Source organism: Sminthopsis crassicaudata, chromosome 5 (genome assembly GCF_048593235.1).
Source record: "Sminthopsis crassicaudata isolate SCR6 chromosome 5, ASM4859323v1, whole genome shotgun sequence".
NCBI lineage: Eukaryota > Metazoa > Chordata > Mammalia > Dasyuromorphia > Dasyuridae > Sminthopsis > Sminthopsis crassicaudata.
In genome coordinates this window covers 5,451,162-5,478,197 of record NC_133621.1, presented here as the reverse complement: position 1 = coordinate 5,478,197, position 27,036 = coordinate 5,451,162, and the positions used below count along the sequence as shown (strand labels likewise).

At 38.2% G+C, this 27,036-nt stretch overlaps 1 protein-coding gene across 4 annotated transcripts in view; it reads left to right on the top strand.

Annotated features, from left to right (window-relative positions):
* DGKB (diacylglycerol kinase beta) overlaps nucleotides 1-27,036 on the top strand; it is a 675,591-nt gene that overhangs the window by 383,944 nt on the left and 264,611 nt on the right. For all 4 annotated transcript variants that reach the window (XM_074270708.1, XM_074270709.1, XM_074270707.1 and 1 more), the window contains one exon: nucleotides 21,999-22,063. In XM_074270708.1, the coding sequence (XP_074126809.1) occupies nucleotides 21,999-22,063 (65 nt within the window). The remainder of the gene's footprint in view (nucleotides 1-21,998; nucleotides 22,064-27,036) is intronic.

The following is a 27,036-nucleotide window of genomic DNA, read 5'->3' as shown; positions in this document are numbered from 1 at the left end:
TCTTTATATTTTCTGTCTCTCTCTTCCCTTTGTCTCTGATTCTCTCTCTCTCTTCTTATTTCTCTTTGTCTCTGTCTCTCTATCTCCGTCTCTGGTGCTACTACTTATACTTCAAATCTTGTGTGTTTAATTCCTATCTTTCATCTCCATATGTGATGGGCTTAGTGGTGGTGCCTAGAAATACATTCTAGAACATTGCCAGGAATCCAAGGAAAGTTTGCTGTGCCATAGTTGTAATCTTCATTCCCTTCCCTTTCACAACATTCTTCCTCTTTTTAAAGTGTTTTCTCCAAGAATATTTAAATACATCAAGAAGAACCAAAGATAGGGTTGTATATGAACCTGGAACTTCCTTCTGTAACACCATTTCTCTAAATATATAGAAAGATATTTATAACGTATATTTAAAAAGGATGGTGAATTTCAGTAGGATTTGAAGGATGGGTTATTCTGCATGACAAATGAATAGAAGTAACCTTGTACTGTGACTTAGGACACCTGCGCTTTGAGTAAAATATTGTCAATAGATAACTAAAGCCAACTTTTTTCTAACTATTCATGTGCTGATCTCTAAATTCAGAGTTAAACAAGATTATATAGTGGCTAGGAGGAGTACAGATCCTGTAACTAAATACAAGTACACCCTCTAAATTTTCTGGATAATATCATCACTTTTTTTAAATAATATGGAAAGAGTGTCCATTGTATACCTAAGCCATAGGGATATCCCTAACTTAAATGAAACAAACAAAAAAAAGAGATGACTTTATAAAGTTTTTTTTTTTGTTTTGTTTTGTTTTGTTTTTTGCTAAGAACCCAATAAAGATCATTTTAATCAACTTTCCCATTTTAGAGATAAAGTAAGAAAAGACTAAAGAAGTGAAGATTCCATGGGTAATAAGTGGCAAATTTAGGATTTAAACCTGCTTTCTTCCCACTCCCATAGGCCACATCATCAATGGGTCAAAGAAACAGACTAAATAGACCTTCAGCTCATACATATTGTTAGACATGTCACTGTTGCCATTGAAAATCTATTCCCATAATCCCTTCTTTGGGGGATTTTTGTGGAGAAAAGTCAGAAATAAGAGTCTAGCTTTGTTGTCTGTTCCCTAGAAGACTATAAGAGATTTTTAAGGCAAAAATCAAAATAAGCAGTAGTTTGCATGGCTGTGCTTTGAGGATTAGATCACAAGGCAAAGAGCGAGACTTTGCTCCCAGCTTCCACTTACTCTTATCCACACCATCCCAGGCAGCTGTCCTCAACAGCCGTGGGCTCTTTTTAAGAAATTACTTTTAAAAAATCCTAATAATCCAGCTTGGAGCTAGCTTGTTGATGACAAATCCCTCTAACTGTAAGCATGTTCCTTCAGCTCAGGCTGGACAACTGTTTGGACCTCCACGTCTGGGAAACGTGCCATTGGGCCCCACGGTGGCTGCACATGGTTTCTTGGCTCTCTCCTCTCGTGCCATCTGTCCCCTTGGCAGTGTGCCTACACCAAGTTGGTCAGAACAGTGCCAGCAGGATGGAATATAGATGAGTAGGACGATGTGTACAGGGGGCTAGATAATTGTGATTGAGAAAACCTGCTTTACATGGGGATTTAAGGGGGATAGAAAAGACACTCCATTGCTCTAGCAGTGGAATATGGCTTTCCAAGACCCCTGAAGAGAAACAGTAGAGAAAGACCCAGAGTTCTTAGATATTTCCAGGGAAAATGTATTCAGAGGATACAGAAACAGGCAATCCATAATGTCCTTGGAGAAAGTGCTAAAATAAAGCCCAGGCCATCACTCAATCACCAGGGAGAACAAAACATTAAATTAGATGAGGTGTTTCTCTGGGTTTATTTTACTGTGGATGGCCTGGTAAACTACTTTTCTGATGTCCTCACCTGTAGTCTCTAACAGTTAACTCTTGACACCAGACTTTGTGGGATTTAGGGAGGCTCTTCATCCTGGCTAACTTTTTCTTAGAATTTCAGCCCCAAATCCAAGGATACAAAAGCCGCTATCATCTATAATTATTTGGGATTGAGAGAGAATTTGGTACAGTTTGAGACTCTTTACTATCATCTATAGGACAAGGGGTCATTTAATCTCTGAGTTAAAGTCTAGTACCCAATCCCATGACCTCCCCTTCTGAAATTCACAATTATAGTGTACTTATATTGACCAGTGAATTCAAGATTACAAAGATATCTACCATGGTTCAGACACTGTACTAAATCCTAAATCCTAGGCAGAATAATCTAGCAAAAGAGCGCAATATTTGAGTTCATGTTTTGCATCCATACAATTCATTTCTTAGCACGGCCATCCACCATGGATAACACAAGACATCTTGTGCCCAGAATTCAGCAAAAAAAGGGAAGAGCAGATCCTGTTGCATCCTTTAAATTAAAAAGGCAAAATTCTCCCCGAAATGGAGGTTCTTCATTCAGATAACAGGCATTTAAGTGCTTACTTGCTATATGGCAAACAACTAAAATTGCATCTTCTACAGAAAGCCTCTTCCAAGCTCTCTTCATTCTGGAATTCAATATGTCCAAAAGAGAATTCATCTTTCCTCCTAAGCCCTCTTCTCACCCCTCCTCATTTCCCTCTTGCTGTAGGAGCTAACGCCACCCTAGCAGTCCCTCTGTCTCACAACACAGAAGTCATCCAAACTCCTCACTGTCTCTCCCACACCCACCTCCAATATCCAACAAGGTGTCAAAGCCAGTCTATTGCACCTCAGTAGGATCTCTTGTCGGCTTTACTCTCAAACACGTCCCCTTCTCTCTTCTAACAGCTCATCATCTCATGCCTAGACTTTTGCAATAGCTAGTGGTGGATCTGCCTGACTCAGATCTCTTCCCAGTCCATCCCCCATTCAATGAAATGATTCTCCTGAAGCAAAGATTTGAACCTGTCACTCCTCTACTCAATAAATTCTCTCTACCACCTTCAGGATCAAAGACAAAAGGTTCTATCTGGCTTTCAAAGCCTAGCACATATTCCCATGCTACTTTTCCAGTTTTTATATACCTTCCTCCCCAATACATTTTCTTTGATCTAGTGACCCTGACCTCCGGGTGATCCCACAATGAAGTCTCTCTATCTCTTGTCTCTGGACATTTTCTCAGTCTGTCCACCTTGCCTGGAATACTTCCTTCTTCCACTTTGACTAATGACCTTGCTGGTTCCTTTCAGGGCCCAGCTAAGCTAAAAGCCCATCTTTTACAAGAAGTCTGCTCCCACCTTCCTTAATTCCAGCTCCTTCCCTCTGCTAAATATTCCCTCTCTCTTTTACCTAGCTCATTTTGCCAACACATATTTCCATGTTGTTTTCCCCAATAGGATATCAGCTCTTTTGTTTCTTTTTGTATCTCTACAACTTAGCACAGTCACAGATACCTAATGAGTGCTCAAGAAATGTTGATTGATTCATGCATTTTAGTGACTCTCCTCTCTTAATGTTTTTCCATTCATTCTATATAAGGCTGGTAGGCTGGTTTGTATTTGTTGTTTTTTGTTTTGTTTTGTTTTTTACTGTCTCCCTCATTAGATTGTAAATTCCTTGAATCCAGGGACTGTGTTTTGTCTCTTTTTGTATTTTCAGTATAGCACAGTGGCTGGTACTAGTTTAATAAATATAACTTATTGATTCCATAAATGGAGTTTAATGAATGTTTATCCATTGAACAGTGAGAATCAAAATATATTTTTTTTTTTGAGGCTGGGGTTAAGTGACTTGCCCAGGGTCACACAGCTAGGAAGTGTTAAGTGTCTGAGACAAGATTTGAACTCAGGTCCTTCTGAATTCAAAGCTGGTGCTCTATCCACTGCACCACCTAGCTGCCCCCTCAAAATATAAATATTAAAAAAGTTCCTGCCTCAAGGAGCCTCCATTCTACTGGGGAAAGGCAACATATAAGAGGCAACTGAAAACCAGCAGTAGGGAAGTGGAGGTGGAGTGAAGACATGAGGAAGATTGAGGTACTTGGGAGATGCATGAAAGAGACAGTCCAAGGAGTCGGGAATTTAGTTTAAGGAGGAATGAAAGTAGTCTTGGACTAGGTCTTAAAATGTAAGTTCTAGGAGGCACTTGCTAATCAAAAGGATGAGATCTGAAATACAAGATATCCTTTGATCTGAGTAGTCCAGGAATGGAAGAAGTTTCCAGGATGAAAAGGTTTCTATGGTATGAGAGAGAAGGTCCTCGGGAGATGAGTTTGTGCATCCCACTATATGATATCATATAAATGACAACCAAAGAATAATAGAGTTTTTAAAGAATTAAAATTATCTATCAATGAGAGAGCAAGGGAGTAGAATCTGAAAGAGAGAAAGACAAAGAGAGCAACAGACACACACAGAGACAGAGACAGACAGAGAGAGAAAGCAAGTCTAATTTGTAGAGAGTCCAGTCTAATCTGAAACTCCACAATAGAGTAAGTTCTGCCATGATTTAGAAGAGAGAAAAGTGGATAAGAGTCCAGTGACAAAAAGAGTATGGAAGCAACAGAATACCCTTAATTGACAAGGAACCTTGCATCCCGGGAAGAGAAGACAATAAGTAGAAGAGGAGGAAGACCCTGAGAGCTGACAACTGAGCAAAGCCAGAGATGGTTTGATCGGACCACATTAAAAGTATCATACTCATTTCTAGACACCACATTTTATAAATCATGCTGCTAAATTGCCCAAGGAGGGATTTCCAAAGTAGAGAAGGGCACTGACTCTATGTCATGGAGAAGATCAGTTGAAAAACCTGAATGTGTTTTGTTAGGAGTTGAAAGGGATTCTTGGAGCACACAACAGTGTGTTTTCACATACCAAGTTTTCATAGGGAAGACCATTTATACTTATTTTATTCACTTGGTACCAAAGGGAAGAACTAAGAATCATGGGTAAATGTTGCAAAGAGGCAAATATGGATCAGATTTAAGGGAAAAAAAAATTCATCTCTCTTCATACTGAATGGTCCGGCTTAATACAGAGTCAAGCCCTCCACATTAGAGGCTTTGAAATGAAGTTTAAGTGGCCTTTACAAGAATGGAAGACAGAAGATGTAGTTTAAACTGAACTAATGGCCTCTGAGAGGCTTCAACTCTGAGCTTCTGTTGATTGATTCTATGAAATGCTTGGAGATCTACACTTTGTTTACCATTGCTTTAAGACTGATTTGATCACCTTCAAAGGATGATTGTTGAATTGACTTATGCCTACAAAATGCTTTCTCATCTTTCTGACCTGAGGAGAAGCCATTTGTTACATAAGCATGACATGCTTTAGGACCACAAGTTCTATTACTGCCTTGGCTGATCCAAGCCTTAAAGAGAGATTAAAGGAACTATTTCTACTCATATGAAAAGATGCCCTAAATCACTATTGATTAGAGAAATGCAAATTAAGACAACTCTGAGACTGGCTAAGATGAAAGGAAAAGATAATGATGAATGTAGGAGGAAACATGGGAAAACTGGGACACTGATACATTGTTGGTGGAATTATGAATGGATCCAGCCATTCTGGAAAGCAATTGGAACTATGCTCAAAAAGTTATCAAACTGTGCATACCCTTTGACCCAGCAGTGCTACTACTGGGCTTCTATTCCAAAGAGATCTTAAAGAAGGGAAAGGAACCCACATAAGCGGAAAATGTTTGTGGCAGCCCTTTCTGTGGAGGCAAGAAACTGGAAAGTGAGTTGTAGAATGGCGGAGTAAGTTATGGGATATTAATGTTATGGAATATTATTGTTCTGTAAGAAAAAAGAGCAGGATGATTTCAGAGAAGCCTGGAGAGACTTACATGGACTGATGCTAAATGAAATGAGCAGAACCAGGAGATCATTATACACAGCAACAACAAGACTAGATAATGATCCATTCTGATGGACAGGGCTCTCTTCAGCAATGAGATAATTCAAACCAGTTCCAATTGTTCAGTCATGAAGAGAGCCATCTACACCCAGAGAGAGGATTATGGGAATGGAGCATGGATCACAGCACAGCATTTTCACTCTTTCTGTTTTTGTTTGCATTTTATTTTGCTTCTCTTTATATGTATACATATATTGGATTTGACATGTAGTTCTTCCATTTTTAACATATTGGATTACTTGCCATCTAGGAGAGGGTGTGGGGGAAGGGGGAAAAATTGGAACACACAGTTTTGCCAGGCCTAAAGTTGAAGAATTGTCCACTGTTTTGAAAAATAAAAAGCTTTAATAAAAAACAGAGAGACAAAGACAGAGACAGAGAGAGAGAGAGAGAGTGTTAGTGTCTTCTAGCAAGTCCCATACCTCAAGTCTCAGTCAATCACATTGCATTTTCTGGAAATAAAAAAGCTAAATTCCATGCTTTTTTAAGCTAGATTTTTTGTGAAACCAGAAATCTTTGCAAATGCTATATCTTTTGAACAGAGCAGCTTTTCAAACTGTAAACAGGAGGATTTTTTATCGTGGAGATTAAGAAAATAGTTAACACAACACCTAATGAGGTAAATGCCATTCAATAGATTATGCTTGACCTGAGTTCAAATCCTGATTCTACCATTTGCTGTTCGTGTATTTCTGGACCAGTCACTCTCTGGTCCTCAAGTTACTCATCTATAAAATGGAGGTGAGGGCATATGAATTCCAGGGTCCTTTCTACCCTCTTTTTTGTGATCTCATGATCCTAAATCTAGAGGAAAATTAATCTGCTTCACTTAATGAGCCCTGTGAAGAAGCCAGGCAATGGATATCCATTCAGTGTGTGACGCTGTGAACTCCAGCTGACTGTCCTAGCAGCTGTGTGACTTCATTACCATCAGAAAGGCACCCAGCCAAGCCAGCTGGCACCCAATCAGCTTCTTCGCACACGTGGTGGATCCGTTTGTGGGGCTACACAGCAGAATTGCATGAGAACCCCGTGAAAAGTTGGGAGTACAAAGTCAAATCTGCATAAAGATTTAATTGAAAGGGCTGATCGTTGCTGGGCCCAATACAAGTGAGTTTGTTTTGTTTCTGGGATGATGGCGGATTCAGAGGCGGTATTCATCTCTTCAGGAAGTACAGCCAACACACAAAATTTGCATTCAGATACCAAACATCACCACACATGATAATTTCTCAGTTTAGAAAACATATTTTTGTGCTGTTTGTTGTCATGCCGGCAACAATACATTTTCATTTTCTCCAACTGATTTTCAGAAAGGGCTCTTGAGCTTTGCCAACTGCCAGCTTTCATGTTCTCGGATTCCCAATAACTGTGTTAAATATTCAATAGAATGATGATCATCATGTCAGACAGCCAACATGCATTTATAAGCACCTACTATGTGCTAGGCACTATGTTCTACACTGGTGATAAAGAGAAAAGCAAAAACCTTTTCTCTTCCTAAGGATCTTACATTGAAAGAGAACATATAAATAACTCTAGATTTAAAGGTATTTAAATCTAGAGTTATTTATATGTTCTCTTTCAATGTAAGATCAAGTAAATGGGAGATCATCAGAGAAAAGAAGATTCTAGCACATGGGGCTGGGGGTGTGTGAGAACTATTGAAGGGCTTCTTCCAGAAGGTAGCTTTTGATCTGAGTCTTGAAGGAATATTTCAGGCATAGGAGGTAGCCAGTGTGAATGATCAGAGTTGTGAAGTGAGATTTGTGAATGAATGACAGCAAGGCGATGGTAGTTCAGAGATTGTAGAGTATTTTAGAGGGAAAATAAAGTCTAAGGAAAGGATAAGGGCTTTATAAGTCCAAGGGAGGACTTTGATTCTATAGAGAATAGGCAAGTCATGGTGTTTGGTATAGAGAAGTAAAACATCATCAGAATTCTATTCTAGATAAATCATGTTTTGTAAAATGTATGGGATTACCTGTCATCGGAGGTAGGGAGTGAAGGGAGGGAGGGGAAAATTTGGAAAAATGAATAAAAAAAATAAAAAATAAATAAATAAATCATGTTTCATGGCAGCTTTGTGGCAGATGAATTAGCCTGGGAAGAGTAATGATGTGGAGTGACCAGTTGGAAGATGCTTTCAGTAGGGCAGGAGAACTTGTCCTGCAGTAATATGTATATGAGTGGACAGCCATGGGAAGGGATCTGACAATGGATTAAATTGGGTAGAGGGGAGCAGGGGGCTGGTTCTGATTTTGAAAATCTAGAGGACTGAGAGATGGGTGATATCCTGAGTTACAGTAAGAAAGTTCAGGAAAGGATAAGGTGAGTTCATTTAGGAAATGTTAAAAGATGTCTGGGAAATCCAGTACTATATATCTGAGAGGTTGATGATGAGATTGCACTGGCTCTTAGGAAAAAGAACTGCTTATAAAATTATGGGAATTGTTAACATAGAGAGGGTAACTATGTGGAAAAGAACACCTGAGAGATGATGAGGTCACCAAATATGGAGAGATCTGTATGTAGGGTTTTGGGTGTGTATCTGTACGTCTTATATCTGTATGGACCACTTCAATCGTAGAGATGTGAAAAAAAATCATATAAATTGAGAAACAAAAATGTATGTTCCTTGAAACCAAGGATTTCTTCATTTTTATTATCTTATCCTGAACCTCTATGATAATGTATTGCCACAAGTCAGTCCTTAGTAAGCATTTATTTAGTTAGATTGAACTGAGATGAAGGTCCTTAAAATAATGTTTTGTTTTGTTTTGTTTTGTTTTGTTTTGTTTTGTTTTTTTTCTCTTTGTGTTCCCAATGCTGAACACAGGGTCTAGAACATAGTAGGCATTTAGTAAATGCTTGCTGGATTAATTACCAAAGTTCTCACCCATTGTGATGGTCTACCCTCTACAAACTCCAGTGGGAAGTGAGTTGCAATACACTTAACATGAAATGTCTCCAGAACAAAAAGGAAAAGTTTCTTCTGATAATTTAACACAGTTAAATCATGTTACCCAAGACCATTAATATATATACTCTATTTAATACCCATAGTCCTTTCCCTCTGCAAATAAGAGGAGAGCCATTTTCTAATCTTTTCTTTAGGGCTGAGCTTGGTCATTATGATTGCATATTCAGCTTTGGCTTTTTGTTTGTTTGTTTGTTTTGAACATATACATACAGGTACACACATATGTGAATATATCTAGCTGTTTTTTTTTTTTTTTTTTTTTTTTTTTCCTGATGCAGCTTAATTCACTCCACATCAGTTCCTCGAAGTCTTTCCAGGCTTCTGAGCATTTGTCACCCTCCTCATTTCTTCCAGCAGCAGAATAGACTATTATACTCACATTGGACCATGTGTTTGGCCATCACCCAACCAATGGACATCTGCTTTGTTTCCAGTTCTTTGCTAAGACAAAAGTGCCGCTCAGGAGACTTTGAGTACATATTTTGGTGGGCAGGGGGGGCTTTCTGTCCTTGACTTTTCTGCAGTGGATTGGAGCATTAATTTTCTGCGAAGAACAACATGCACCTGCATTCACAAGTACTTTTTATCTGAACGTTATGTTCAAAGGAGGCTTCAGAATTGTTGGACGTGCAGGAGAAGGATACAACTCAGGCCCCAGCTGGAGAAGTAGATAACATTTTTTCTTCATTTCCTTATCTCCCTTTGTCTTGTTAATAGTTTCTACAAAATTCTATCCCCCCCACCTCAAAAATCACGAAAGAAACTGCTGAGGGAGGGGTGTGTGGAGGAGATAAACCTGAGAGTTTGACCCACTGACCCACCCATCATCTCCATTTCAAATTGTGCAAACCTCATCCTATATTTTGTGGGAAAATGTATGGATCTTTTATCTGTCAAAGGTGACATATGAACAGCACCAGTTCAGTAGATTAAAAAAAAGATGCCAGGCAGGAGGTTAAATATTCATTTGAATGTCTCCAATAATGGGAAAATCAGCTATTTAAAGAAATCATTATTCCAGTGTGTTGTCAACATAGCTATTGATTGGAATTAACCTGCTCCCCAAAGTCCCTGATCATTTTGAACAGTTTTCCTTCTTTAATAGGGTTGTGTGTGTGTGTGTGTGTGTGTGTGTGTGTGTGTGGTCAATTTAGAAACAGATTTGCAATTAATCACTTACTGATTGCAATGAATGGTTTGTCAATAATAGCCCCTCCCTCGGTCCAAAGGATTGTACTGAGCACTCTCCTCCACCTCTACCTCGGGAGCACTTGGTCAAGCTGGTTTTTTCTAGAAGGGTTCATGAAATGACGTTCCAGAGTAATGCACACTGGTTTTAAAGAGACACCGTGGGTTTCTCAAGAAGACGTAAATCATCCTTGGACCCAAACTCTCCTGTTGGTATTCCGATATTTGGACATCTGTTCCAACTCCTTCGATGTGAGATAGACCTCATACGATATAGGAGAACGAATGGAGGGTTTCATTATCTTAAATGTCATAACATTTGTTTGAATTATCACACGTGGATTTTAAATGCTGAAATTGTCATCCTCACTTTTTATTCATTTTACTGTCCTTTCAGAAACGATAAACCAGAAAATCTTTTTTAAAAATTGCATTCATAATTTAGGGGAAACAATTTACAATTGAGGCAACAACAAGGGAAATGGTTGCAGATGAGCTATACAATTTGGTAATTCCTTAAAGCATAAATATTTTACTGAAAGAAACATACCCTTTTAAGGCACAAAAGATTTCTTATTCCAGTGACAAGGCACTTAGTGACAAATAATGCATGAACAAGAGGCCTTCTTTGCCCATTAGGAGATGTCTGCAGAGCAGCCTGAAAATCCTCTCATTTGTGAAGTTATGAATTCATTGTATTTGGAACTTTCCCATTGTCTGTTTCAGTAAGAAGGCTCTTCCTTGTCTGACTCTTGACTTCTGCTACTTTAATGATGACCTAATGAATAATAAACCAGTCAAATAAAAAAAAAAATAAGATTTTTTTTATTTTGAGTTCCATGGATAAAAGTACCAAAATAAAATTCATAAATATGATCACTATCCTCAAATAAACATCGCAACCTAAATGATTGTTGCCTTCATTGATATTTTATATTCTTTTAATGTTAGAAAAATAAACACATAAGGAAGGGCCTCAGTATGTTAAATGGAACCACTGTGGCAACATTTTAGGAGTCAATGTTTGTGTCATTCTGAAATGAAAGTTTTAGATTATCATTTTTGTCATCATGGAATGGGAGCATTATAGGACTTTACTGGAAAATCATGTGCCTTAATAGTCAAAGACTTGTTGAAAGGATTTGAGTTAGGCACAACAAACGACTCTTGCTATCGGGAGTTCAGTTGAGACCACAGTAGATTACAGAATCCTGAAAAATATGTTGACTAGGAACTACAAATTTCCAGTTTATGGTGGAGCAGAAGGCTGGAATATCATTTGACTGGAATTAAATTATTTAACTATCTCATGGAAGCAAAGGAGTATTTTACAAGTTGTTGGTATTTTATATTTGCATATTTTAAAAATGTAATGGAAGCCTTCCCTCTTCTGGGTGTTTTGCATATTTGATGTCAGATGTTTTGACTAAGGCAGCATTTAGAGCCAGAGTATTTTCTTACTGACTCAGGAAAGGTGATTGCTAGTCCTAGACAACATGAAAGAGATGTCATTATGAAAGGGAGTCAGCAGAGCAGGAAATAATTAATGCCTATCCCAATCCTCACATGTGTTACATAAAATTCATTCTGATCATTAGAAATATGAAAATTGATTGTTTATTTAGTCAGGATATTTTATAACTTTCCACCACATTGAGGACATTTGGAAACTTTCTATTTCTTTCTTCTGACCTTTTTTATAGGCTGTGTCCCATCACGAAATGTCCTCCCTCCTTATCCTACTGGTTTCTATCAAACAGAATTCAGGGGCTATAAAAATTGCAAAAGGGTTTCTCCCAGGAGTTATTTAACTCTCTCTCTCTCTCTCTCTCTCTCTCTCTCTCTCTCTCTCTCTCTCTCTCTCTCTCTCTCTCTCTCTCTCTCTCTCTTCTCTCTCTCTCTCTCTCTCTCTCTCTCTCTCTCTCTCTCTCTCTCTCTCTTCTCTCTCTCTCTCTCTCTCTCTCTCTCTCTCTTAAAGTTCTATCCTTTTGCATGAATTGTAGACTGACTTTCCTTCCCTTCCTTCTTTCCCCATAGGGTATCATACTCTGCCCAAAGGAATGTAGATTTTGATTGCTGAAGCCTCCCAAGAAGGACTAGCTATCTTTCTTACGGGGCATGCTTTAAAGACCAATAATAAGTTACTTCAAATCCCACTTTCTCTTTGTTTGAACCCCGATTGATTCAGAGCGAGCATAAATAGCAATCATTTCTGTTTTGTCCAGAAACTGAGGATGTTTTCCTCCTAGATTGATTTCTTTTCTTTTTTTTTTAGTTGTTTCTTTTTCTTTCTTTCTTTCTTTCTTTCTTTTTTTCTTTCTTTCTTTCTTTCTTTCTTTCTTTCTTTCTTTCTTTCTTTCTTTCTTTCTTTCTTTCTTTCTTTCTTTCTTTCTTTCTTTCTTTCTCTTTCTTTCTTTCTTTCTTTCTTTTTCTTTCTCTTTCTTTCTTTCTCTTTCTTTCTTTCTTTCTTTCTTTCTTTCTTTCTTTCTTTCTTTCTTTCTTTCTTTCTTTCTTTCTTTCTGTCTTTCTGTCTTTCTTTCTTTCTTTCCTTCCTTCCTTCCTTCCTTCCTTCCTTCCTTCCTTCCTTCCTTCCTTCCTTCCTTCCTTCCTTCCTTCCTTCCTTTCTTTTTTCTTTCTTTCTTTCCTTCTTTCTTTCTTTCTCTTTTAATTTCTTTCTTTCTTTTTCTACATAAAAGAGATCATTCTCTGCCTCTTTTCTTTCTTAGGCTTAATCACTAACTGATGCTTCAGTCAAATGAAATCTCCCTGATATCATGATCCTCTTTGAAAATGAAGGACAAAGAACAGTAAAGACCTTAGTTTAAAAAGGTTCAGGTCTCTCATTGCATCCAGGTGCATCCGCAGTCGTTCTGATCTTTATCTAAGACCCAGATGGGTCTGGACAAGAAAGTGAGACTGGTGATCCTCTCTTATTTAAATACAATTCACTTGTTTCCCTTCCTTGACATCATGGTGGTCCTCCAAAACGAAGGGCAAACAACAGCAAGAGATAGACTTATTTACAAATGAAATTCTTCCATTCCTTAGCATGAGAAGTTACTTAAGGCGAAAACTTTTCTGTTGTCTTATGACTGAATTTTACAGTACCTTGATACGAGGAAGGTTTTAAGACTTCCCCCCAAGATAAAAATGAATATGGACACAAGAAACTCATCTTATGTTGTCCTTTGGTACTTCTCCTGGCCACCTCTCTCCCCATAGAAAAGAGTTTTCCATCCTAAGATATCTAACATACGCCTCCACAAAGAACTACTTTTTTCTAGATTTTATTTCAAAACTTTATAACAAAAATAGAATCTTACCCATCTCTCTTTTTTTTTAAAGAAGTGTTTGCATGTCTGAATTATTCAAATCAGAGATACCGAAAGGTGGTTCTGTTCCAACAAGTGCATATGAATAGTTTTATGGAAACATTTGCCTACTGCTATTGCTATTCAGTGCAGCTCCCAGGGAGAACATTTACAGTGTTTTGATTTTTTTATTCAACTATACCTACATTTAACTCATTACCTTCCATAATCCTAAAGTTTCTGAATCTATATTTTTTATAGATACATACTTATATCTCTTTATATAATATGTAGGTGTATTTTATAGTTGGAAAAATTAATGAATTTGGAATTAACAAGATTGGATTTGAACTTCAGTTCTTCCAGTTTACCACCTTTCTGACTTTGGGCAAATTTATTTAATTTCTCTGTACCTCAATTTACCCATCTGTAAAATTTGAGGGTTAGAATGAATTATCTCCACAGTTGTTTCACCTTATAAATGATTATTTCTCTAAAATGTAACAATACAAAATTGGTTCAAATTAATTATTGGATATTAATTATATTATTAGGGATATTAATTCATAAAGTAATTTATTTTTTAAAAATTGATCTCTCATTTACTATGAACTGTGCTATAGCTATACTTCAAGGGAAGCCCTTGAGTTCCCTCATAAGTGAGTATATTTTATAAAGAGGTCTTATTGGTATCATTGGGAGTTAGTCACAGGAAAATGCCCATAGCTAACTTTGGTGTGGTGTTTTATGTTGCAAAATTTTCTCATTTCTATTATTTTATTTGAGCCTCACTACAACTAAGGGAGATTGGCAGGCAGTGTGATGCAATGGAGAAAGTGCTAGACTCAGAATCTGGAAGATTTGAATTCAAGTCTAGCCCCAATCACTTACTAGCTGGCTGTGTGACTCTAGGTGAATTCCTTCACCTCTGTTTGCTTTAGTTTTCTCATCTGTAAAATGGGGATAATAACAACCCTAACTCATTCACCCTGGATTATAATGAAGACCAAATGAGATAATAATTGTGAAATATAGTGCTTGCAAATAGTAAGCTCTGTGTAAATTTTCTCCTCCTCCTCTTCCTCTTTCTCCTCCTACATGATGCCTTTTTTCAATTGAGGCAGAGAAAAATTTAAGCAGTGTTCCTAAGGTCAAACTGATCCAAAATGGGGAAGCACAATTTGGAACCATGTCTTCGGAATTCAGTCATACCTTTCTGTTGTTCTTTGGCAGCTTCCTTGGGAGAACCACTTGTAATTACACATTATTGTTATAATCATTATTATTATTCACACATCGACCATGTGACATCAGTGTGGAACCATGGCAAAGTCTTTCAAAGACCTTTATTTTCCCTTTACCACCATTATGGTGAGTCCCTAAAGCATCTAGGTCACAGTGACCTTCCCTGCAAAAAAGGGCACTCTTTACTAGATAACCCCTGGCATCCTCTGCACTGTACATCTCCAAAACTTCTCCTTGCCCTTTCAAGTCTCCATAGTACTAACATAAAGAACTTAAGTGACTTTTCTCTTATATAACCAAGTTTTCTCATTTATATAAATCGTAGAGGAAATGCAAACCAGAGAGATGATTTTCCAGCTCCATAGCTTCTGCCCTTCTGGTAGAGTCTCATCGTAGCTGTCTTGCCATCACCGATCAGGAAAGGTCCCTGGTGGAGATGAGCATTTCAAGATGGATCCCATCAAAATCTTTTGCTTAGGTGCACACGATCATTAAGAGTGAAACTCAAATGATCAATTGATTTCCTTGGAAGAAAACATGACGGATGTCAAGCAAGGTATATTTTCTCTGAGATCAAGATTATAGCTTTCTTTGACTAAGGCACAACTTAATGCATATGAATGGCTTGTGAGGTTATGCCTTGTATCATTAATTTCCCCCAAAATTCCTTCCCAAGAGCTTAGAGATTTATCTGCGGCAGGGATTTAAGGAGTTATTCTTCTTTTCCGATTTTGTGCATCCTAAAGAAATCTGTTTTAGGGAAAACTGTTAATAACAATTTGAATCAACAGACATCTATTAAATAGCTACTGTCTGCCAGGCACTGTAGTAGGCACTAGGGAAAGGAATTGAAAGAACTTCTGCACTTAAGGATTCCATAATATATTGAGGAGATAGAACCTGAACATGGAAAATATAAGCAACTGAGGCATCTCAACCAAAGACATTTGAAGAGGGAAGAAGAATAGTTCAGAAGGGATGATGAGGAAAGGTTTCGCAGAGGAAGTGGCTTCTGAATTGAGCGTGGAAGGAAGACAAGGCTTCGGAGAGATGGAGGTGAGCAATGTGCATAGGGAGGGAAGGATAAGTCTCTGAGGGATGACAGTATAGAAAAAAGAGATAGCGGGATTCAGAGCACAATGAACAAACATCCAATAGATCAATTAGACTGGTACTAGGTTATATGGAGGAGACGGATAAGAAATACCTGTAGCCAATTTGTGGAGGGGTTTGAATGATAAACTGGGGACTCTTCAATTCATCTCCCCAAAATAGGAAGATGTTATTATTATCCCATATTAGTGGACATGTTAAGTGACTTCTCCAAAGTCACTCTGTGTGTCTGAAGCATGATTTAATCTCAGTACTTTGAGATTTCCCTACCATTGGCCCAGTCTTGATGGAATTGAAGTGCATTTAGCTCAGAAGTCCTTGCTTGATTAGAATAACTGATTGGTTGGATTAACTTTGCCTTTCCTCTTTAATGAAGCCCTTCTAAGCCTTTGTGTGCCTGGGAGTCCCAGCTCAGTGACAGGCAAGGTCCATTCTAACTTCCTGGACTTTGAACACAAATGTTTCATGTGATCACACGGGTGCTGAGATGCTTTGGAGCCAAGGTTTTCTATCTTTAGCACTTAGACAAATTAGTCAATGCACTGTTCTCTTTATTTATGGCAACTTTCTTTTGAAGGTCGGTTACCCCAACAAATGTCATTTGAAACGGAATGTTTATTTAGCCTTGGGAGTCAAAGATTATTTATATGCTATACTATTCATTCACTTAATTCCATTTGTGAACTTTATTTCCTCCCATGATCCCCTATTTTTATTCTCCTTCTCCTCTTTCTGGTCTCCCTCCTGTCTCTACCTCTTGGAACCCCACTTTTAGCAGAGCCACTCCCAGTGCCTTGTATAGAGCAGGTGATCAATGTATGTTTGTTGAAGTCTTGCTTTCAGCCCAAAGGCGCCCATCCACAAGCTGTTTCCTCCACATTGGTTCTCCTCCTCCATCTGAGCCTCTTCTTTCTCCTGAAGATCTCTGCATTGGATCCCTCCTGGTTTGTTCTTTTCCTATTGGATTCCAAGCCCCTTATAGGCAGCCAGGTAGTTCATACTTGTAGTACTATTTCTGAACATGGTTCCTTCCATCTTTGGAGAGACAGGATGGTGTAGTAGGTAGAGCACTGTGTTTAGAGCCAGGACCACCTTGGTGAAGCTCTCCCATAAGCCTCATTATTTGCATATCCTTCACACCATCACTTCTCTGGGCCTTGGTTTCTTTAGCTGCAAATTTAAGGCAGGATTGGGCTGTGGCCATCTCTTCTTCCAAGGATCCATGGGTGTTATTTTAGGGTAGGCAGAGTCCCTAAGGAGGACAGCGACATTCTGACAAATGATACAAGCCCAGTAGGTTGGGAAGACAGCCACTGACTCAGTGGAATGACTCCCCTGCCCCCACTTTTTCTGTCCAGCTCGTTGGTCTTCCTGCTCCCTATATAATAGCTGTTCTCCCCTTATTGATGACCCCAGGAACCCAAGGCTACATTGAATTACATTGTGTGTGTGTGTGTGTAAATTGTTCCTTGCAATAAATCAAAGGTCTTGTGTGTGTGTGCACATGTGTGTATGTGCTTGTGTGTGTGTGTGTAAACTGTTCCTTGCAATAAATCAGAGATCTTGTGTGTGTGTGCACATGTCTATGTGTTTGTGTGTGTGTGTAAATTGTTCCTTGCAATAAATCAAAGGTCTTGTGTGTGTGTGCACATGTGTGTATGTGCTTGTGTGTGTGTGTGTGTGTGTGTAAGCTGTTCCTTGCAATAAATCAAAGGTCTTGTGTGTGTGTGCACATGTGTGTATGTGCTTGTGTGTGTGTGTGTGTGTGTAAACTGTTCCTTGCAATAAACCAAAGGTCTTGTGTGTGTGTGCGCACATGTGTGTGTGTATAAACTGTTCCTTGCAATAAATCAAAGGTCTTGTGTGTGTGTGCACATGTGTGTATGTGCTTGTGTGTGTGTGTGTGTGTGTGTGTGTGTGTGTGTGTGTGTAAACTGTTCCTTGTAACAAGCCCAAGGACACTGAGCCAGCAGCAGCCTTAGGGATCTGAGAATCCGAGTCCTTCATCATCCAGTGAAGGAACCAGACACCCCGGGGAGCCAGGTGCCATCATGTCCGTGCCCTTCTGCTTTCTTTTCACCAATAAGCACGTACTGAGTGCGTCCTAACATGGATTAGCTGTGTTCTCTCACTCGGATAAATCCCATCGAGTTTTCCGTGTGTAAAATGAGTCCACCCACCACTTGGCTATTTTGCTCTTGCTCTTCCCAACTCTCAGAGACAAGGGAACACAATGACATAGCTCCCAAAGGCAGCCCTTAGTTAAATATGCTCCCCACACACATCCACACACTTGTCAGTGTTTCTGGGCAGGATTCTGGGTAACACATGTCATGCCCACAATCTTATAAATCATTGAGATTTCACTTGTGATGTTCAAATCTTACTCCCTGCTGAATTAATAGGTCCTAGTCTCAAATAATGAGCCATGGAGGAAGCATCTGGGAGGAGAGGGGGTGATAATTAGGCAGTTTGGGTTCAATAAATACATGCACAGACCATCCATGTTTATTCAATGGAATAGAATGATTCTGCTTATTTAATGGAGCTATTGATCACAGAAAGCTTTGGGTTGAGTATTAACTCTTACAAATGTTTCCTAATAGAAAAGAATGTATGTGGATTTGTATGAGAGAAAGAGAAATTGAGAGTTGGAGACAGAGGACAGAGAGAGGAAGATGGAGAGGAAGAGGGGAAGCTGAATCCTAGGTATTAAGGAGATTTAGCCTTAAGCTTCTTTTTTTCCTAGAAGTTCCCTCTGGGATCCCCCAGGATCACCGCAGTATGAAGCCCTCTCCCTCCAACCAATGACTTCAAATGCACCCTGACGTAGCCTTGTGGGAGCTTTGCCTTGGGTCTTGGGATAGATAGCCCCAGGCCCAGTCCTTGGCACTCGGTTGAACCCCTTAAATACTTATTGATTGATGGGTCGGTTGGTGGAGAAGACATTGGAGTGAGAGGCAAGAGGAGTTTCTTGTTCTGATCTCCAACAAGTGGCAGTGTGACCTCTGAAACAGGCTTTATCACCCAATCTTTCTGTCTGGCTAAGTGATTTGAAACAAGTCTCAGGCTAGTAGACATCTGTGCTTTTGAGGATCTGAGAATTGTGATCTTGGGGTAATATAATCAAACGATTATCACTATTACCCAATCACTTTAAGGGAGCGAGTTGATGTAATAGACAAGAAACTTGGATTAGTTATAAGCAACATCCTAATCTGATGTATGCTGACTGTATCTTCCTGGGCAAGTCACTTTAGTGTCTCAGATAACTCCCTCTGGTTTACTTGCTCCTCCTAAAAGTCCTATGGGGATGCTTTGGTGGAAGAAATTTTGATTAGTGGAAGTTCTCTTTGGCAATTTCAATTTTTTGTATCTGTGCCCACCACGATAAGATATTTGTAAAGAACTTTTGCTTTTCTGTAAAGTTCTGTAAAGAACTTAGCACAGCTCCTGACCCATTAGGCACCATATAAATATTTATTCTCTTCCCCCACACCTGAAAAAGCTCATTCTTCTAGCATTGCTTTAACCTTCTACATGATGATTTCTTTTTTAGATTTCCCAGCTACTAGTATCTCCTATCACTTCTCCTCAACCAAAATTTTTTCTCAACATTTCATTATATGTTTATATGCACCCACCCACCAAATCTGTAGAATATGTTTCTTTAATGTAAAAAAGTTTATTTTTTATCTTTAATATATCTAGAATATAGCAAGCACATAATAAATGTCATCATTTTATTGTTTTAAAATTAATTTATTTATGTTTAAAGAATTACACGTTAGGTCAGCTAGTTAATATAATGGATAGAGCACCAGCCCTGAAGTCAGGAAGACTTGAATTCAAACCTGGCCTCAGACACTTAACACTTAACCTTAACATGTTGCTTTCTGTTATTCTAATGGGAAGTAGAAAACAATTTAAAAGTCTATATGGTCAATTGTTGGTTATCTAGTTGTTCTTCAAAACTGATTTCTAAAGAACTAAGCCATATGATCCTGGCCAAGTCACTTAACCTCACATGCCCCAGCAAAAAAACAAACAAACAAACAAACAAAAGAATTATGCATGTTTAACCTATATTGCATTACTTGCTGCCAGAGGGAGGAGATGGAGAAGGAGGAAGAAAAATTTGGAACACAAGGTTTTACAACTGTGAATGTTGAAAACTGTATTTGTACTTATATTGAAAAATAAAAAGCTATTATTCTAAAAAAAAAAGTTTTATATAACTTATATAATTTATATAGCAGAGCAAAATTTGCAAAGTCCTCCGACTTTTGGCAGATTCAGTGCCTGACATATTCTACTGTCTTCAAATAAACACATGCTGAGCCCCCAGACCCCATGGGGTATATCTAATGGCAGATTTTGGCCATCAATGGCCCATTGCGAGAAGTCTGTCTGTTTTTGTGGAGGAATTTCTCAGGTTTTCTCACATTGTCCCATACAGGTAGACACTTTCCACACACGACTGTCCTGTTTCTGAGTGAGCGGCCTCCTCTCCAATCCCATATTAATTAAAATGGTGAAGTGAAAGTTGGTTGATAAATGGGACAAGGGTTCACCCTGATGCTGTTGAAGATAATTTAACCCTTTGGTCACTCTATTGCTGGAAAGGACTAAGCACTTGGTGCTTTGACAGGATGCAAGTTAATTTACTCTCGAGATTCCTTCCTTTTGACTACAATACAATGTAATTTCAACAGCACTGATCACCAGCTTAGATAGAATAACTTAATTAAGATGGCAGAGGAAGTTTATTAGAAGAGAAGAGAAATCCTGAATTGCATCCGGATATTGAGGATAACTCATTTTGTGTGTGTTGTGTATCACTCTACAAACCAATAGCTTTTAGGAGCAGGGTTGTAGTTTCCTTTTGTTTAAGAATAAGCCAGAAATAGAACTAGTTCATAGCCTTCCTGCCTTTGCAAACTGGACAAAGGCTGGTTCTTTATGGTATTTTAAATATGCAACTTAAGTATGCTTTAAAGCCCTATTTCCATCTGCGAAACATAATGGAGACAACTCTTCTTGAGTTACAGTTTTCATCTGATTTGTTAATGGTGCACTGTCAGTGAAGAGTATTTTCAAACATTATTCATGACTAAAACAAGCAACTTTCTGATTTGCCTTGAATATTTTCAGGCTAATAAAATTTGTTTATCTTGATTAATTTCATACCTTTCTAAAAACCATAAACATCTCCCACTGATTACATCATGAATTATAAAATCAAGAGGAGGATGGGCAAGATGAAACTTTGTCCCGATATCAAATCACAATTTCGCTCCTTCTGCCTTCTGAATGTTGAGGCTACAGTCACGCCTTCTAGATTTGAACTCTGTCTCGGTTCTTGATAGTTCCTCATTTTTACTTTCATATCATTCAAGTATTTTATATATATATTAGAAGAAGAAAAAAAATCCATTTGAGAGGAAATTTCCAACCACTTCAATTTGCATGGAAAATCCAGCCTTCTTTTGTTAACTATGGTGGAGCTCATTTAATACATGCCAAGCGCGTTTGTTGTGTCATATTGATGTCGCATTGTGACAATTCTGTTCCTGTTTTTACTACCTTCCATTTTAGGAAGTATTGTACCATCAGGAGCTTGAAGCTGTGCCTCTTTGTGTCAAAGTTCTTTCTTGGCAAAGAGGTTGAATATCCCATAAACATCTCATGTTTCTGATTATATAAATCTTGTCTGCAAGGATTACAGTAGTTTGTCTTCTGTTATTCTAATGGAAAGGAGAAAACAATTTAAAAGTCTGTATGATCAGTTGTTGGTTATCTAGTTGTTCTTCAAAACTGATTTCTAAAGAACTTAATTCTTTATATTTAATGATAATGTATTAGATGAAAATTTCCCCATTCCTTACACCTTTATTTGTTACCTTATATAAAAAACAGTGACCAAACGTGGCCTTCTGCTTCCTTAGAAAATCCAGTGAATATTCATTTAACAACCTCTTCAAATACTTTTTAAAATATGCTTGCCAATGTGTTTGGAAAGCAAATTCAAATTTTGAAAAGGATGGAAATTAGAGGATTTTTTTTTAAACAGAAGCAATTTCAGGATTGAAAATCTGGCTTTTTGTAAATGTTGAAAATAAGGTGAGCAGAAGAAATTCTGCTTCTTAAGCTGGGTCATGAACCTTTCCTTTCCAATGTCCAAAGGTAGAGGGATGTCCTGTGACATTTAAAAGCTGAGACTCTGGCTTTTGAATTTATTATATCTGCATGATAACAGTATTTAATGTTAGATTTTTTTCCCTTCTTAGGATGCCTCCATTGCCCACAGATTCCACATTATGAGAGAGAAGCACCCGGAGAAGTTCAACAGCCGGTAAGTGCCCAAAGTGGTAGCTGAACCGTTGTGCAGTGGTAAAGATACCAAGTGTCCAAATGTTTCAAGGAGTTTGTGGATGAAGGAGGAAAACTTGATCTGTGTCTGTAAATAGATAGAAAACTGAAGTCCTTTGATTTTCTTCTTAGGTGAATGTCTTCCTAATTGAGCAACATTGCTGATCTCTCCTACTGTGGTTTGGGGGACAACAGGATATTGGGGGGGAACTGGCAGATTGGAGAAGAATCAGTATATTTTGCCGACAGATGCCTCACTTTAAGGAGAAAACCCTGTTATTGATGGGAGTGAGCCATAGGGGGTTATTTCCTGGACTTGGGGGCTTTTAAGAGGAAATTGGTACTTTCTCTGATGTTACACAGAATACCCAGGCTCACTTTCCTCCATCTTTCTCCTTCATCAAGAAGGGAGTACCTTCCCATCCATCCTGGCCATAAGGGAAGGAGTTTTGTCTCTTAATTTCGCCATCTTGGTTTGCATTACTTCCAGGATCTGATTTATTATTTTCTACAAAGTGTGAAAGTCTATACCTATACCTATACCTCCATCTATATCTCTAGCTAGAAATATATTTAAACTGCATTAAGATTTTTGGGGACATCTGTTATTTATGCTGCTATTAATGACTATAGAAAGGGACTCTATCTTTCAGCACCGCTACTTCTGTGCTTTTACTTTCTTTCATGGGCAAATATTAGTTCAGGGTCTGTGTTTTCTTCGGAAGACATTTTCATGTGAGACATCCCAGAATCCTTTTTTCCCTACCTGGAGCTGAAATGTCCATGATTGCTGGTTTGGGGGGCCATCTGGTGTCATTTATTTACAGTAATAGAACATGACTGAGAATCCTCAACCAATCAATCTAGTCAGAAAAGCATCATGGTTCTTTAGTGCTGTTTAATATCAAATTTAAATAAATAAGGTTTAGATGCTTTACCTTTCATTGAAACAATTGGACTGACAATTAACAAGTATCTATGTGAATTTCCCATTGAATTTACCTACAGGGAAAATTCTAAAGAAAAGAAAGGGAAGCTGTTGTGTCTTCCAACTGGAGGAAATCAAACACAAAGGAATACTTTGAGCTCAATTTTGGATGTGTCATCACTTTATGGGATGACACAGTGATTTCCTGTTCGTCACAGTAAAATAATCCATAATGTTTAAAAAGTTTTCATTTAGCCACTTAAATCAGGCACATTTGAAAACATTTGCTGAGGATTTCATTTCACATGTCTAATTGCCCATCAAGAAATGAAGTTTGGCTTGGTAATACACCTCAGCTGTAATGCAGGCATAGGACCCTACTGTCACTAAAAAGCAGCAGAATGAAGGAGAAACTAATTTGCTGCAGAGGCAATCTAAGGATGCCAAGGGGCTGAAGTGAGGGAGCTCCATCTTGATATGGTGGTCTGGCCTGAAGGGTGATGCATGGCACTTTAGGTGGAGATGTATAATGAACAGCCTAGCACGTGAGATGTGCAAATGTGTAGCAACAATCAAAAAAAAAAAAATGGATCCATGTGTCCACCCAGCTGAATCATTTGATTCTCAGACTTAAAGAATGTAAAAGTTAGAAAGGACCTTAGTGGCCATCCACCAAAAGGAGCAACCATTCATTCAGTGTGTGATTATAGCATAGCAATGAAAATTGTCTCGGTATATAAAGCCATATTCCATAAAGAGTCAGAGCAAATAGATTTCTATTATCTTAAAATATAACACCCAGCCTTATTCCTTGTGTTCCTAGCATCTAATACAAAGTGAGTATTTAACTGATATTTTTTGGATGGCTGTAAATAAGAGTTTATGATGAAAAGTCTTTGCAGATAAAAGATCTGGTAGGAAACTGATCTGTCTGCTTATCACCAACGATCTGGGGATAAGGTATTCTCTAATATTTGTGTGGAAAAGTTTCCTCGACGTCAATCTTACAGATATATATTTGATAAATTTAGACCATGAGAAAAATGAGAATTTGCACTGTTATAATGATTGATGACATTTAAATAATACTTTAAGTTTTTACAGCAAGTTTTGAACCTCACTCACAACAACTTGATGAGAAAGGCAAAGTGGATATTTTGATGTCCATCTTATAGATGGGTCAACTGAGGCGCAGGATGGCCATGTAACTTCCCCAGGATGTATGTTTTGTGCTTTCAAGGAGCTTACCTTATAAGAAGAGAGCCAGCACAAAAATGAATACATATATTCAATATAGGAGGAAGGATAATATAGAGGGAAGGCATTGGGGAAGTTGGAAGCATGATTGGGAGGGTCCTCAGGGTGGCAGTCTGTGAGCTGCATCTTACTGGAAGCCACATAATCTAGAAGAATCACCTGCCTATGGGTGACAATCAGTTCTATGGAAAGAGGGAGTGTCCTACGGGAAGAATCCCAAATAGATCATCATTACTGGCCTAGAGAATACTGAGAGGAAATAAAGGGTGAGAAGATTGGAAAGGAATTGGGCTTATAAAGAGCTTGAAATGCCCTGGAAATACTAGGGAGGAACTGGAATCCAATGAGTAGGGAAGTAGAGACATAGTCAGACCTGTGCTTTAGGAAACCCCTTTGAAAGCAGGGATGAGAAGCCCCATTAGAAGGTGATTAGAGCATTGTAAAAGAAAAGAGGGGGTGGTTATATGAGCAGAGAAAAGAGGAAAGATCCATGAAAGTTGTGGATATTATCTACCATTCACATTATGTTGACCTTGCATGTGCACTTTTTCACATTTCTTCTCATTAGGTTATAAGCTTCTTGAAAGCAAGGACTGTTTTTGCCTCGTCTCCAGCACTTAGCACTCCTACATAACAAGCATTTACTTGCTTTCATTTTGCAGACATAAAAATGACAAAATCAGACCATACCCTATATGTGGGGTAAGGTTGTAGAGTCAAAGATAACACTGGGGGAGAACCCCAGTGATGAGGAGGATCATAGTGTTTTTGATGACAGTGACACAGTTGGGTACAGGGGAGTGTTTTGAAAGAAAGAAATGAGTTCTCTTTTGAAAATTTTGAGTTGAAAATATCTAGAAGACATTAGCTTCCAGATATCTGAGAGGCAGTTGATGATGATAAACTAGAACTCAGTAATATGATTAGGACTGGATAATATAGATCTGAGAATTACTAACATAGAAATTATTAAACCAATTGGAGATCACCATGTGAGAAAGTATGCTGGGAAAAGAGAAAAGGGTCCAGAGTTACCCTGGGGTGGTCATTCACCTTGAATAGGTTTGACCTGGATAAACACTCATCAAAGGAAAATGAAAATGAATGACTGAATAAATAGGGGCAGAACTGGGAGAGAACAGCATTCTGAAAGTCTAGAAATGGAAGTTTCCAGGAGGAGAGAATAATTGACATTGCCAAAAGGTGCAAAAAGATCAACAGAGATGATGATTGAGAAAAAGCCATTATGAATGTCAATTAAAATAGCACTGACAATTTAGAGAAAGCAGTTTCAATTAAATGCTAAGGTTGGAAGTAGATTGTCCAGGGTTTACAAGAGAATGAAGAGAGAGAAAGTTGAAGGAGTGAAGATAAATAGCTTGCTCAAGGACTTTTCCTATGAAGGAGTAATGTTTTGTAAGAGATAATAGGTAATAACAAGTGGATCTAATGGAGGACTAACTTATTGATTGATTGATTGATTCATTTATTTACTCATTTTTATGATGATGGATTTGGGAGCATGTTTGTAGAGAGCAGGAAAAGAAGTCGTAGAAATGTAGAAATTAAGCAAGAGAGATTGAAGTTGAACAGAGCACATTATGGTGGAAAAGACAGGCGAATGGATCATATAGTAGGTTTTGCCTTGGCAAAAATTAGGGCCACATGTTGATTCAGAACATGGACATAGAAAGATTGTATATCATGATATCTGAAAAAATATGAAAAGAGGAGGGGAGAAAAGGATTTGTTGGAAAATGGCCTCATATTTCGTTTTTGTTTTTAGTTTTTAGTTTGTTTTTGTTTTTTTTTCCAGTGAAATATTAGGCAAATACCTCAGTGGAGAGAATGGAGGGCAGTGGAGGGCAGAGAATCATGGGAAGTTTGTAAAGGATGGAAAGATTTATAAAATACATTGTAATAAATGGGGCAGTGAAATGCTTTAAAAATGTAAAGTTCTTGCTACAATGAGGCTTTAAATGAGATCATGTAGTCAGAGAATAAATGTGCTGTGGACCCATGTGCTTCTTTTGAATAGCACTGACACATAGTTTGGTCCATTTTGGCCAATAGAATATTGCTTAAATAGGTCTTTGGAAAAGAGGGACAGGGAAAAATCAAAAGGGATGTTCACATTTGTTTTGGTTGTGTAGCCAGGGTTAGGTGCTCTGAGATCCCCTGAAATGAAGAATTACCCCAGAGGCATTAGAGTATGTATAAGGAAGGGCTGGCTCTTCTTCCAAGGACACAATTCAGACAGTTTGCACAAGGTCTATAAGACCGAGTGATGACCATTCTTTTCAATTCCAGAGGTGAATCCATTTTCTCCATGGCCCTTTTCCAGTTTTGCTGTAGCAGAGGCCAATTAAAGTTTATAAAAAGCCCTGCTAATAATGGGTGCTTCAGATTGGGCCTCTTGTCACAATAAATCATAGGCCATTAATAACAGCTAGGAGCGGGCTCACCTTGAAATTCATCTATATTTTAAAGAACCTGATGTTTCTAGCATTATCTTAAGGAAATTAATTACCAAAATATAGAATTCTGCTCTCTGTGCTTCTTATGACAGAGAGATTGGAAGAAATGGAAAATGGAATGACTTTTCCGGTGCTTAAGAGAACTCCAGTAGAGATAGATTACATGATATTCTAAAAAGAAATTTTAATGTAAATCTAGCTATTAACTGTTTGGAAGAAGCACATGTTTGAGTTTTCTTAACTGAGATATTCTTGTACCGATTGGATTTCTAATACTGAAACTTGTAATATTAA